Raw genomic sequence first — 13,887 nt, forward strand, 5'->3', positions numbered from 1 at the left:
AAAGATAAAATTCTTTTTCTCTCTTCAGTGGGACAAGAGCTTACTCAAAGCCACATTCACAAAGAACAAATCCAAGAGTGTTTTCAAATATACTGCAGGAACTGCATCATGACAGAGAGGATTTAAGTATATCCACTAAGACAGTGTCATCAAGAAGTGACAGCAACACAGGAAGACTGGAGACAAGAGAAATGGAATACGAGAGGTGTTGGCAGGTACTGGCTCAGAAGCAGTCCTCACCTGTTGCCTTCAGCCCCTGGAAGGCTACAATGCATTCTAAAGCTGCTAAAAACTCAAATGACTTAAGGGGATAAGTCCAGGTGTACTAGTGGGAAAACATATTGCTTTACATGTCCTGATGTAAAAACACTGGACAATACTGGAAACTTTTCAAAAATTAAAAAAAGGTAGAAAACGAAAAGGGAGGTTAGACAGAAAGAAAAACAGTATAGGAAAAGGTTATGACAGAGCTCTCAGCTAGCAAAGACAGAGTGAACTTGCCTTCAAACAAGGGAGGCAAATTAACACACAAGAGATTGCTGGCCTGAATTCGCAAATATACTTCCGTTGCTAAAATAAAACCCTTCTCCTGCATTCAGCAGTGAATGCCCTCATTTGAAGGCCCCTTTTTTCTCCTTGTAACCTAAGAATACTTATTTCCTTCTGACCTGCAACATATGTTGTAATGACTTGCCACCCTTAATATATGGCCCACAGAATAACCTAGGCAATCTTATAACAGCTTATTCTTAAGCCATTTTTCATGGAAAAAAAAAAAAAATCTATCTGAACCCAAAGCACTCAGATGACAACTAAGATGCCCATCCTGAAGGTTTTGGCAAATTAACACAGTTAACGTTTACCCAAGCAGAAGACAAAATTTTGTCATAGGACAGGCCAATGTCATGATTAATTCCCCATTTGCTCAGAACTATCACAAAATTTGCTGCCCTTCACCTTGAAGACAAGCTGTCTTTTTAGACTTGTCCTCTTAACAAATATGTTGCAACAGGTATTTTCCTACAGGCAAAACTCCAGCCATACAGTGTCTGTTACCAAAACAAAACTTTGCATTGTTATCAGCTTCCTCCTTGCTCCAACTATAGGATGAAAATTCATACCACTCAGTAACACACTGCCAGATGGTACATGGATTATATATGAACAGTCATGACCTAAAACCCTATATAAGAAAGAAAAAAAAAGAACAGTAATTTCACATGCAAAACATAAAAAGGACTTTCTGCCCAAGTTCTACTCAGCATAGCAGAATTTCCCTCAACTTAAAGATCAAATATTTGTCCAAATTGAGAAACATACTTCATTTCCCACTCTCAAAGTTTCTCAAAATCAAGCAGTAGCTACTAAATTAGGGTAGAATCTTTGCCAAATGGGTTAAACAAAAAGGATGCCATCCATGATGCATGAAGAGATAAAAAAATTCTGGAATGCAAGAAAAATTAGAACAAACAAACAAACAAAAAACAACCCGAAGCACCCCACTTCTACAAAGCGAATTCCATGAACTGAGTGTAACAGAGATGACAACATGGCCAGCTGGATATTCTCAAGACACATTACAGTCCTCACAAACACTATTCCAGTTCCTTGAAAGACACTATAATTAGTTTTCAAAGGACAGATCTTACCCTTTGGAACTTTCTGACATTGGCACAGGTGTTTTATTAGACAGTTATTTATAAAAGCCTCTGGAAAAAATGAAGCTTAAGGACTTCCCCACTTCACATATTCACATGTTTTTTCAGTGTGTAGTACATGATGCACATTACTGGAAATGCACAGCCTGTAAAAATCCTAAAATGAATTTTTTTTCTTAAAAACAGCTGCCCAAACAAACCGTCTAGAAATCTTCACCCAGAAAAGGCACCCTTGCTCAAAAAAAAGAAGTTTGCTTGCGAGGGGGGGAAGTGACATGTGTGTGACATTCCACATTTTTATCTAGAACTGCTGCAGCCCACTCTAAATTACAATGTCAGTGGCTGTTTATGCTCTAAGGAAGTACAGTAAGTACAGTACAGCCCATTCAGGTTGCTGGAATGTCACTGATCATATGCTCAATTGCATCTATTCATTAGAAAAATTCAATCCACAAGAGCAGCTGCATTTACCACCACACACCAAACGCCATACAGTTGCCCCAGGTGATTCCTGTAGTTTACCAGCCTGCAGGACAGACCGTTCCCACTCTTTTCCCTCTGCAGCAGCTGCAAGTTACAATTCCAAGCCCAAGGAGTTGTATTTACTAAAGAACAATATATTAGCAGTGCTTTTGGCTTCAAGTTTTTGCAACAAAAAAAGGTCTGGCCTTTTGCAGTCATGTTCTACAAGTTCAAAACAATTCATGCTGCACTAATTATTTTTTATTGAAACTTGCTAATAATTACTGTTGAAAAGATTACTTAAGCAAACAACAGACAATTTACTCCATTTGTTTGAGAAGAACTATGACTAATTATGTGTGTAATTTTGTTTTGAATCTCTTTTTTTTAAAAAAGTGTGACTTCTTCAGGTCAAAAGCAAAGTCCCCATTAAGTTCTGAGGGCCAGATTTCACCACACAACCATAAGCTAAACAGTGGCTGAAAATAAATCTTTGAGAAAGAACATGGGTTATTTAAAAGGACAATAGCAACTTGCTAATTAATTTAAAAAGTTTTCACATGTAACACCTATGATGACTGTAACTGAAAGACATAGAAATTTGCATTTACTTAATGAATTACACTGCATTTTATATACTTGTTAAATTTACTAACCAGCTTAGAACCAATTTCCTGTCTGTGTGGGTCTTTCACGGAGCATGAATAAAGTAATAAAATGTTATTATGTTTCCTCTTTATTTAATTAAACAAATTTCAATTTCATCTTAAAGCTTACAGAGTTACTTAGGCAGAACAGGGAGCAACAAACCCTGCCTTTCTGTTACCCAATAGGCAACATCTTTTGTAATAGGTAGAATGGTTGTTAAAATCTAACCATGCTACAGATGTGCTAGAGGAGTGGAGCTAATAAAAGTAATAGAACTATCCTTTCCACAGCCTCTAAAATTTATACTATTTCCTTCTTAACTGTCACTGCTGTCCTCCACCCTTCCAAAAAACCCTATTGTGGCCCAATAAACAGACTGAGGAAGAATCCAAATAATTGCGTGATGTACACCAGAACAGATTACCCACAAGGTTAGGATTAGTTTCCAGAGTACTGTCTAGAACATAAAAAAACATCAGTCCAAACCCAACTTGAAAATGGAGTTTGCATAAGATCAAACTGAATAATGTTATAGCCAACTATTCATTCTTCACACCTTTCTAGAACACCCATGATTTGAGGTTCTTATGACAAGTTGCCAACTTCAGAACACTTGCAACCATTAAACAGCTGATAAGTGTACCATGAAGCAGGATCAGAAGGTCTAGTATCTTGTACTCTGCAGGCTTGCTGTAGGGTAAGGCTCAAGCAGACCATTTCATGTACTGAAATCCTTAACCTCTAAACAATTTAATGTGGGGAGAGGTGGAGTTTCAATGTCCATTTACCAGCCTCATTGGGCCCAGAGGTAAGGAAAACCAAAGAGACTGAAGCTGACTTCACTTCTCTATTAAATCAGAAACATGTTAGCTGCCTACAGGACTACAGAAGATATCCCTCCAGTAGGCATTTAAAGGCTTTGATACACAAGCAGGGACAGGATAGATGTATAGCTTGGGAGGGCTGATTTACTATACATCATACTCTGAAACAGTTCACCATTTGATTCAGCACAGCTCAGGCACCAGGATGAAAAGCAGAATCTGGAGATAGTAACTGTACTGTCTGTCACCCTATAACAAGCCATCATCAGGGCCAGATACCACTCAAGAAGCTCCATTCATTCACGAACCTCCAGTAAAGCCATCCTCCATATAGCCTGCATCCACATTAGGAAACCCATCATTTTTAGCCACAAGAATCCAGTTCTGGAACCCCTCTGTGGGCTCAAGTCAAATGTGATCCTGCTTATGCTTAGGTCTGAACACCAAACACACCTAAGGGATAGGCCCAGTAATGCCATCTCCAGGCAACAAGTCATCACATCTAGGGAGAAAAGCTAAATTTGAGGATGGAAGGATGATGGCAAATAAGGGGAATAAAACCCCAAACAAACAAAAGACAAAAAAGACAACCAAAATATGCAGCCAAATTTAAGGGAGTAGCAAAAAAACCTCCACATCAGGGTCAGAACTGGGCTCATTCTCAGTGTTCCATAGGAAGCAATACCATTGTATGAACACAGAAGTAAAAATAGCTTAAGATATTAAAAACTTTACACATATAGTGCATTACATTGCCTTGATACATTTTAGCAGGTGCTCAGGTATTGTGTTTTATACATTGGCTTCACATTTCTGGGCTGTAGTGTGCTCAAAGAACTTTCCAAGATTTCAGTCCAACAAGACTGTTCTGTGTGTGAACGATTTGTCCATGTAACCTACCAAACGCACTTTTCCAATCCAGTATCCAGCTGTGCTCATTTAACCTTGGCTCATATACACAGGGAGTGTTCTCATCCTAAACAGCTAGGCAAATTTAGAAGGTAGAATTCTAAAAAGCACTGTGTTTTCCTGGCACGCTTCAGACAAGAGAAAATCCTTGGTTCCTCCAGCTAAATAATTCAGTACATCATCTTGGTTCATTGGACTAGGAAGTGTTTAGTGGTACTACAGCACTTCTCACTGGATCTGCAATGTACCCTAGCTCTGATCATCTCACTTACCATAAACTCTTTGGAATAGAAAGAGTACTAATTAATATCTATATAGCTCCAGAGAAATACAAACTTTTTTATAATAGTGCCTGATGTTAGTTTTTTCTGTATGGATTCAGAATATTATCTAGGAGAGTCAAGAGACTCTGCCATGAATGAATGGAGGCTAAGTTTTGAAATCAAGGAAACACCACTGAAAGCACTTTGGTTTAAAAGCCCTCCAATTTTTATCAAAGACTATAAAAAGAAACGCTTCAGCTTGTCAACAGCTGATCATACAGGAAAATAAAGTTGTTTCTACAACAACCAGAATCAGCACTTCGTCTCCAAAAAGCAAAATTTTCAATATTCTTGGACAGAGGTGAAAGTCAATACCAACACTGGAAGCACACGCAAGATGAATGCAGCTCAACACATAAGGACCATGCTCTGCACCAGGTAAATGGTTCTTTAATAAATCATACATTCAAGCACCAATCTTAGAATGATAAAAGCAAGCATCTCTGTGCCAAGTCCCTTATCTGAGACAGGGCTATCAACTCGTGATGGAAGCAGTGAAGGTGAGGAAGTAAGGGTGTGCACTCAACCACTGCAGCTGGCTGAACACCCAGCCAGTTCCACTTGCTTCTGGCAAACAGCAAGAGAGCTCCTTCAGAGACCATTACTTTGTCATTTCTTCTAGTTGCTTCTGACAGTTAACTGAGCTTAGATGTGCTAGACAAAATTCCACCCTATTAGTCATAGACATGGCTTGTTCTAGTATTCAGAGGGAAAAAAAAAAAAAGTACTCTGTTCAGCGTTATGTATCAACTGGAGAAATAATAAGAAATTCTAGGAGTCACCATGACTGTCTCTAACAGGAACGAACCCCGTACTAGGCATGTTTCTCAACAGCAAGTCCATCTACTCTGCTAAATCATACAGCAACACACTTGCCAGAAGAATTGGGTTTTTTGTCAACAGTCAAGCCTGATAACTTCCATCAAAGTCCTTTCTTTGGTCCCGAGTATAAACTTGATCTGAAGGCAGTGACAATCCCCCCTCCAAACTCATACATACCTGATCACAACCTGCATTCACCAGTTCCTGGAGCATCTGCCTATTTACTTCAACAGCTGCTGTAGTGCTTGACTCATTAGCAAAAGGCAGCAAAGAATATCTAATTTCTCGCAGAGCTTTCTGATACGGTCCAAACTTGGGCGTTTGTCTCATCTGCTGCTGCCTTGCAGCATCCTTCCCTATTAAAATCTTAGAGTCCAGAGAAGTCTCGCTGCCTGGTCCAATATGTAGTCCCTGACCTGAAGATTTGGATGGTTGCTTTAAACCTTCTCGAATTTCTTGTAACCTTTGTCTGCTGTTTCCAGAATATGTTGTAGCAGGAAAAGTCTTTGGCCTCATTGTTAATCCAGTTTTCTCTGAGCATAAATACAGCTTTTTCTTTATTTTTAAATTATTTTACTTTGAAAAAGTGTTCCTTGGTGGTATTAATTTCTTGTAAACATAATCCTTCGAAGAGAAAAAGAACAGGCAAAATTATCAAGAAATTTCTGCCAACGTTTTACTTCAGCTCATGATCTTCACGTTTCCTACAGAAAATGAAAATCCTTGGAATCATCATTTTGCAGACTGACTGTGTCTGAAACAAAAGAAAATAAAAAGTACATGCAATTAAGTTGATACTGCAAATGCCTCTGAACGGATAGCATGACAATTAACCAAGTGAAAGTGAATCTGTTTAACTTATTAAGCTGTCACAGCTGGATTCCTTTTAATGGGAAAATACGATACCAAAGACTTTCTCACCATAATAAATAAGTAAATAATTTTCTTTAAAGTTTCATTTTCAAACTAAATGAAAACAAAACCCTTAAAAATGACAACATTTAGGAATTTTACAGTACCTAAGTGCGGCACGTTTCCCACTCAATTGCATAACCAAATACTAGACAAGCCTATCCTATTTCATAATTAGGGAAGAGTATGCTCATTAAATGCTCTTCCCCCACTTAAGATTTTGTTTGTTTTACACTAGCTGAGCTCAGTTTCAGAAGTTTATGAAAAATATTTTTAATAGAAATATTGACGACTAACCATAGCAACTTCTAGTATTTCAATAACAAAGTGAATAATATCTTACAAAGTCTGAAGGTAAGAATTCTCCCCAGAACTGGAAGGAGGGGGTATATGATATTTCATTAGCTGTGCCTAAGAAAGGGAAAAGAGAGGTAGATGGAGCTATGCAGTAACTTACAGAAGAGGCAGAACCTGCTCAGTTAGCATCCCAACAGAGAAAAATGAGAAGACTGAGACAGCTTTATGCACTTCTTCTGACATGCAGCAGAAAACAACTATGCAGCACAGCTGAGATACTGTACAACTTGTGATCTCTGTGCAGCATGAAGTTACAACAAGAATCCTACCTTAACTAAGTCTCTGTGGCACCATAATAGAAATATGAAATAACTGTGCATTTGGAAGAGGATTAAAAAGACAGCTTAATCACAAAATGTCATCTTGCTATTGATGCTGCTTACACACGTTCGCTTCTGCTGCAGGTATTAGCACTTGCAAAGTGACTCCTGAATGGTGCTGGTGAGGTCAGAATTTTGTGCAGTTGTTTTCAAATCACAAATACAGAAGATGGTAACACACTGAATGTTCCTGTCACTCAAAAGTCGACTCGATTTTTTATTTTTTAAAAAAGGCACTTCAGTTCTTGTCATAGCACATTTACCACTGGAAAAGAGATTCTCCAGGAAGTAATGCTCTTTATTATCACATGCTCAGACTAAACTCAACTCACTGCAACCAACAGCTCTTCCTGTGAGAGATACCTATAGTATTTCCCAATTAAAAAAAACATTTTCATACATTTACCATCACTTCTCACTGCCAGGAAAACATCTTACTACTGGGAAGGCCAAGACAGTCTGGACACATTCACTTCTGAAGCCCCTCACCATTTCCTCATTAGTACAGGGTTCACTTAAGCTTTCCTCTACAACCAAACACTGAAATGCAGCAGTGAAGTCAGAGCTAGCACTCTGTTATGATGTTTCATCAGTTTGAAATGCAAGAGCCCAGATTCATCACTGAGATTAATCCATGTCAACCTCTTTAGCTAAGATTTAAATGCTCAGTTAACTAAAAGACACCTACAATGTATTCAAGGTCTTGAGCTCCTTCACTTGGTACTCTCTAAGGATATCCTGCAACACTAACTCACAGAGGACTGAAAGTGACACAAATGCCCACATGCATATTGGACAGGGCTTGTCACTTGTTTTCAGGGAAGTGCTAAAGCTGTTTGTCTAGACTTTGATATTCCCACAAACAACAAATCAGCTATCAGTCAGTAATAGCTCAATTTCAACTGTTCTCCATGAGGACAAAAGCAACTGACGGATCTCAAGAGCAGAATTTTTTCTACTTAGAATATAGCAAAAGATAATACATAGCCTCACTTAAAAACAAAACAAAACAAAAAAACAACAACAGCAAAAAAACCCCACCTAAAACAGTAGTATTGCAGCCTTTTTAGGATTACATCATAACTAGCTAGTACTTAAAAGACACAAAGAAATTAATTGGTCTATAATTGTCTTTCTTTTCCGGACAGCAGCAGGCACCATACGGCTGGGTTTAGGAATCTGGGTTGTTCTTCCTTTTCAGTCCCTGTGCCAATTCTCAGGCCTGGGACACGATGGAAAAGCTTGCAACCACCACCGCCACTCCCCCCCTCCTCCCTTTTTTTTTTTTGCAGCAAAGGACTGCCTTCCCACTCACACACGTTTCACATAAAGAACTTTCATGACCTTTAGCCTAAGCTCGAGTCTAATAATGCTAGGTCAAGCCAGCTGGCAACCTCCTCAGTTTACATTTACAATACTGCTAAATCAAAAAGATATGCTGATAATTCAGACAACATGAATCAGAACAGCAAGTACTGCAGCTAACTGCAACTGTGTTTTATATTTTGCAGAAAGGTTTTTTAACTAAGTCAGATAAGTAAAAATATCAGAACATTAGATATTACAGATGATTTACAAAGACAAACTACCTGCTTTTATAAAATCTTCCTGTGACTTGGAATTTTTAACAGAAAAGGGCTGTACACTCCAAAAGATACAAAGTATGTCTAATTCTGTCTAAGCATTTCTGACTGTGCATCTCTACCTTGCCTTTAGCATGGATGTATCAACAGCTTTCCTATCATCACAGGAAATGATTTTTCAGAATTATTTTTAAGCTTCAATCCATTTTCACTAAACAATCCCAAGGTGGTGTTTTTTTTTTTCTAAAATGTTGGATGTTCTGCTTTAATTAGAAGCTTGTCCATTATCCTGAAGATAAAATATTTCAGATAAGTGCAACATTATTTTAATTCCATCAACTTAGAACAATTTTTAAATAACTCACGTTTCTTCATTTGAGAAATACCAATAGCTACTCTGGCAGCAACCAGTCGAACACACTGAAATATGCTGATGTCTGTCACCCCAGCAGCACTAGCTATTCACTCACCAACAGACTGCATGTGCTAGAGGCTCTGTGGAGCTGGGACACAGGCAAGAAACTAAAGCTCAACTGTGTTTCCAAAGCTAAGTCCCAAACTCTGAGCTGGAGAGCTGTTTCCCTGTCTAGTAACATGCAGGTGCTGTGGTGAGCTGAACTAGCGATCCCTACAGAAGGAAGGAGTGAAGTTATAAGAAACTGCTACAATTGCCTTCCTTCTCTCAATGTACAAGTGTGGCTTTGGGTTTGGTTTTTAGGGTTTTTTTTTAATCACAAATTAATGGAAATGGGGACTGTCTGTCTCCTTTTTACTGGAGGTCTAAGATTGTCGTGGGGGTTGTGCTGTTTCAGGAACTCCATTATTATACAATCTGTGCTTACCCTTTCTAAGTGGGCACACGGTGAAAATAAAAAAACCACGAAGTTAGGATCTTCCCCAAAAATCATTCCTCCTCTAACTTCCTCCTGCTAACAAACCTCTCCAGAAGTAACTCCGTGCCTGGGTCCCGCTGCCAACTGCGAGCGCCGGAGCAGTGCAGCGCTGTGGGGAACAGCTCACCTTCCCCCTCCACAGCGGACCCGCAGCCACTGACCGCAGAGCCTGGACACTCCGAATCAGCTCTTTTTGCGTCACTTGCCCGAGTTCCTTCGCCGAGGAAGGGGGTATTTCAACACGCACCCCACTCAGGAGGCAGGAGAGAGGGTGGCGAAGGGCTGTGATTTGGCAGTGACCTTCAACGGGCTGGAAGAGCGGGGCCCCGCCGCAGCCCGAGGGGACCCCGCGGGCCCTGGAGGGGCCCGTCCGCCTCGCCCCGGCCCGTCCGCCTCGCCCCGGCCCGTCCGCCTCGCCCCGGCCCTCGCTCCACGGAAACCCCCCGGCGGGGTCCGGCCCAGGCTCGTTGCCACCAACCCCCGTGCCGGCCAGGAGTAGCCCCAGGGAAGGCGGTCGCCTCAACCCCTTCTCCTTCGGCCGCAAAAAACTCCCCTTTCACAGGCAAAAGGTCTCAAAACGAACTCCGGGCAGCAGCTCCGGCCTGCCGGGGCGCCCCGCGGAGACGGGCCGGGCGGCGGGCGGGCAGCCCTGCTGCCCGGGCTGGGGCACAGGCCTCCGGCAGGCGGGACCCTCCAGCCTCCCGCCGGACCTGCGCTGTCACACGGCGGTCCGGAAAATGTCGGAGGGTGCGGGCAGGGCGCCGAGGCTGCCCCCGGGAGGGGCGCGCACACAGACACGCACACAGACACGCACACGGGACAACCGCTCCCGCCTCAAGGACCGACCCATCTCCGCGCCCCCTCTTCTCCACACGACTTTCCCCTCGGAGTCCGGCAGCTGGAGGAGGGGGGGGGGGGGGTAAGGGTGGGAAAGCGCTCCCAGCCGGTGCCGGTGCCGGGCCCCCCCCCCCCCCCCCTTCGCTCACCTCCTCGGGGCGCCCAGCGCCGCTCGCCTGCGGGGCGCGCGCGTGTGCGCCGCGAGAGAAGGGCTCAGCGGCGGCGGCGGCCCCGACGGCGCGGGCCGGGCTCCATCCTCCCCCTCGGCCGTCCCGGGCGCCGAGTGCGGGCGCAGTCGGGACATTCGCTACATTGTTGGCATTCCATTCGCGTCACGTGACCCGCGGCGCCCGCGTCATTCCAGCCCTCCCGGCGCATTCCAGCGGGGGGAGGGGCCAGCGGGCGGCGGGGCGGGAAGCGCCGTCACGGGCGGCAGCGCAGCCGGGGGCGGGGGGGGGGGGGCTGCCTCCCCTCAGCCCTCCCGAGCCCCCGGGCGCCGCTCCCGGGCTTCGCAGGCAGCTTGTGACGCCCTCCCCTCACAGAAACACCCGCCTCACCCGCCCCCCTGCCGTTCGGTGTCGGGCAGAGGTGGCGAGGGACCCGCGGCGCCGCCTCCGCTCGCCGAGGTGAAAAAAAGGCTGAATTAGGCGGCGTGGAGGTGCCTGCCCGCTTGCAGGACGCCCCAAGCTGATGTTAATGTCTTACTATTAATTAATATTTTTATTTATTTTTTTATTTTTAAACTACTTCTTCCGTGCTGAATTAAAACCACACAAAATGGCAAGACTATCAGTGCCTGTTTGGGCTTTTGGTTTCTGGCTTGCTCTTCTTTCTTTCTTTCTTTTCGAGGGGAGGTTACTTATTTTTCATGTATTTTACCGTGTCAAGGGGGCTGTGAGGTGCCAGAGGAGGGCAGCCAGGGAATTAACATCTGGATCAAAAATGCAGACTGGAGCTTCAAAGCATTTCTGGATGCAAAGCTTGTGTTTGACCTTGTTACGGATGGAGCTGCCTGGATCTGAGCCTGTTTTTCTTGCAAGTAGGAATACTATGATTTTAGATATCTCTGTGGTCTTTAACAAAGACAGTTATCAATGAGAAATAATCCCCCCACACGCAAAACAGTTTGGATCTGAGAGGCTGGCTCTGACCCCTCAGCATGACAGATACACACACGAGCCATAACCAGGGAATACTAACAGAGTAAGGACAGTAAGAGAGGAAGCTTTCCTGTATCACAGAATCATAGAACGGTTTGGGTTGGAAGGGACCTTAAAGATCATCTAGTTCCAACCCCAGGGCAGGGACCCCTCCCACTAGACCAGGTTGCTCAAGGCCCCATCCAACCTGGCTTTGAACACTTCCAGGGCTGAGACATCCACAACTTCCCTGGGCAACCTGTTCCAGTGTCTCACCATCCTCACAGTGAAGAATTTCTTCCTAATGCCTAATCTAAATCTACCACCTTTCAGCTTAAAACTGTTACTTCTCACCCTATTTTTATGTGCCCTTATAAAAAGTGGTTCCCCAGCTTTCCTGTAGACCCTTCAGGTACTGGAAGGTCTCTATAAGGTCTCTCTGGAGCCTTCACCAGGCTGAACAACCCCAACTCTCAGCCTGTCTCCATAGCAAAGGTGCTTCAGCCCTCTGAGCATCTTGGTGGCCTCCTCTGCACTTGCTCCAACAGCTCCATGTCCTTCTTACGTTGGGAGCTCCAGAACTGGACACAGTACTCCAGCTGACACAGATCATTAACATGGAAGAAGCCTGCAGGCCTGAAATACAACTTCAAAGTTCTTGAAATCCTGTTGTAAAGATGATAGGTGCTTATTGTAGAGATCACTGTTGAGCAGGGAATGGTTTTCAATGGTGTGCAGGGAATATGTCAGTCCTGCAAACACTTAAGCCACATGGTTATCTTCAATCATGCAACGAGGTCCCAGTGTCCTCAACAAGACCAAGAGCATGTACAAAGAGAAGTCTATGCATAACTGTATTTCCAGAATGGGAGCTATATTTACAGCTTTTTTCCAAGCCATGGGAACTATTTTTGTAAGTAATATTACTCATGAACAGTCCTATCTAAAGATATTTCTCTGAGGTTATCATAATCCCTTTTTTTTTTTTTTTTAAATGCTTTCTATGCAAACTGTCAATAGCGATTATAAATTATGCTGGATTGGGAGGAGAAGTGACTGCCCATAGAGTGCTACATTTCATGAGAAAAATGCAGCCTGGTGATCAGAAATTGTTTACCATGTCATCAGAGGGCAGCTCGTTACTGTATATCAATTACTGTTGGAATTTCAGTAGTGTCATTGACTGCAAAGTATTGCAAGAGAGGAAAGGAAACCTCCAATTCTGGGGAGCTAAAGAAACCCATTAGCTTCAGAGCAGATTCCAGTGTCAGCAGAGTATTGCAGGGCAATGTGGTTCATTTTGCAATCTTCAAATACCTGCAAAACTGAAGTAAATTTTAAGTGATATGACAGATGCAGCATGGCTTCATTTTCTGAATTACTGCTGTGCTTAACCGATGAAGCATAGGAACATGATTGCCCAAACCAAAGATTGCTCAATGGCTTGAGACCTTTTCCCAACAAAGTTCACGCTGGTTTAAAGGAAAAGCATTGAGATAAAAATTGCTTACTCTGTGCTAATACACTCTTTCGTAAGATTTGGTTGTCATCCACATTCTTAAATCTAGGTAAAACAGATCTTTTAATTTATTTTTCTGCTTTGGAACTGTTTTGTTTTCCTTTGGCATTCCAGTCCATCTGGGAATGAAACTCAGCTGAACTATTCCACCTCCTAGTTCCAGCCAGCTGCTCTTTCTAAATTTCATGCATTTGCACCAAGTTGCTGGGTTTGAATTCCCACCAGCAGAGGGGCAGGTACAGGAGAGATGTCTGGAAAGCACTCTAGAAACTACTCACATTTTGCTGATCCACCAAAGATGAGGAGACTGAAACTCTTCTGCTTTTATCCTTTAGAAACCCAAACTATTAAAAATCACGTTCCTCAGAGGTACTAAGGAAACGGATTTCAGTTGGGTTGTATCATTGTGCAACAACTCAGTTAAAATATTATTTGACCTCTGTAAGTTTTTGGAGATTACTGTGTATCAGTCAAGTCTTTCCTCCCAACTGTCTTCTAGGCAGTAAGGTGTCTCCAGAAGGAAAGATGCTACATAAAAAGAACAATACAGTTGTATGAGCAAATCCACTCACAGACTAGATCATGAGATAATAATCTACCATGAGTAAGGGTCAGTGTGTTTATTTAGAGCTCCACTTCAGTGAGTGACCCTGCTGGATCTGTGGTGCTTACAGCACTCAT

The 13,887-nt window shown here is 42.9% G+C and overlaps 1 protein-coding gene across 2 annotated transcripts in view; it reads right to left on the bottom strand.

The window, feature by feature from the left end:
* LATS2 (large tumor suppressor kinase 2) overlaps positions 1–10,824 on the bottom strand; it is a 48,724-nt gene extending 37,900 nt beyond the window's left edge. The window contains exons 1-2 of one of the 2 annotated variants that reach the window (XM_051622330.1): positions 10,698–10,824; positions 5,824–6,400 (exon numbers count right to left, since the gene is read on the bottom strand). In XM_051622330.1, coding sequence (XP_051478290.1) covers positions 5,824–6,162 — 339 coding nt within the window. In that variant the 5' untranslated portion in view covers positions 6,163–6,400; positions 10,698–10,824. Of the gene's footprint in view, positions 1–5,823; positions 6,401–6,901; positions 7,065–10,697 lie in introns of those variants that run through there. The other variant, XM_051622339.1, reaches the window with a different exon arrangement.
* Between the last annotated feature and the right edge of the window lie 3,063 nt (positions 10,825–13,887).

Source organism: Apus apus, chromosome 1 (genome assembly GCF_020740795.1).
Source record: "Apus apus isolate bApuApu2 chromosome 1, bApuApu2.pri.cur, whole genome shotgun sequence".
Lineage (NCBI taxonomy): Eukaryota > Metazoa > Chordata > Aves > Apodiformes > Apodidae > Apus > Apus apus.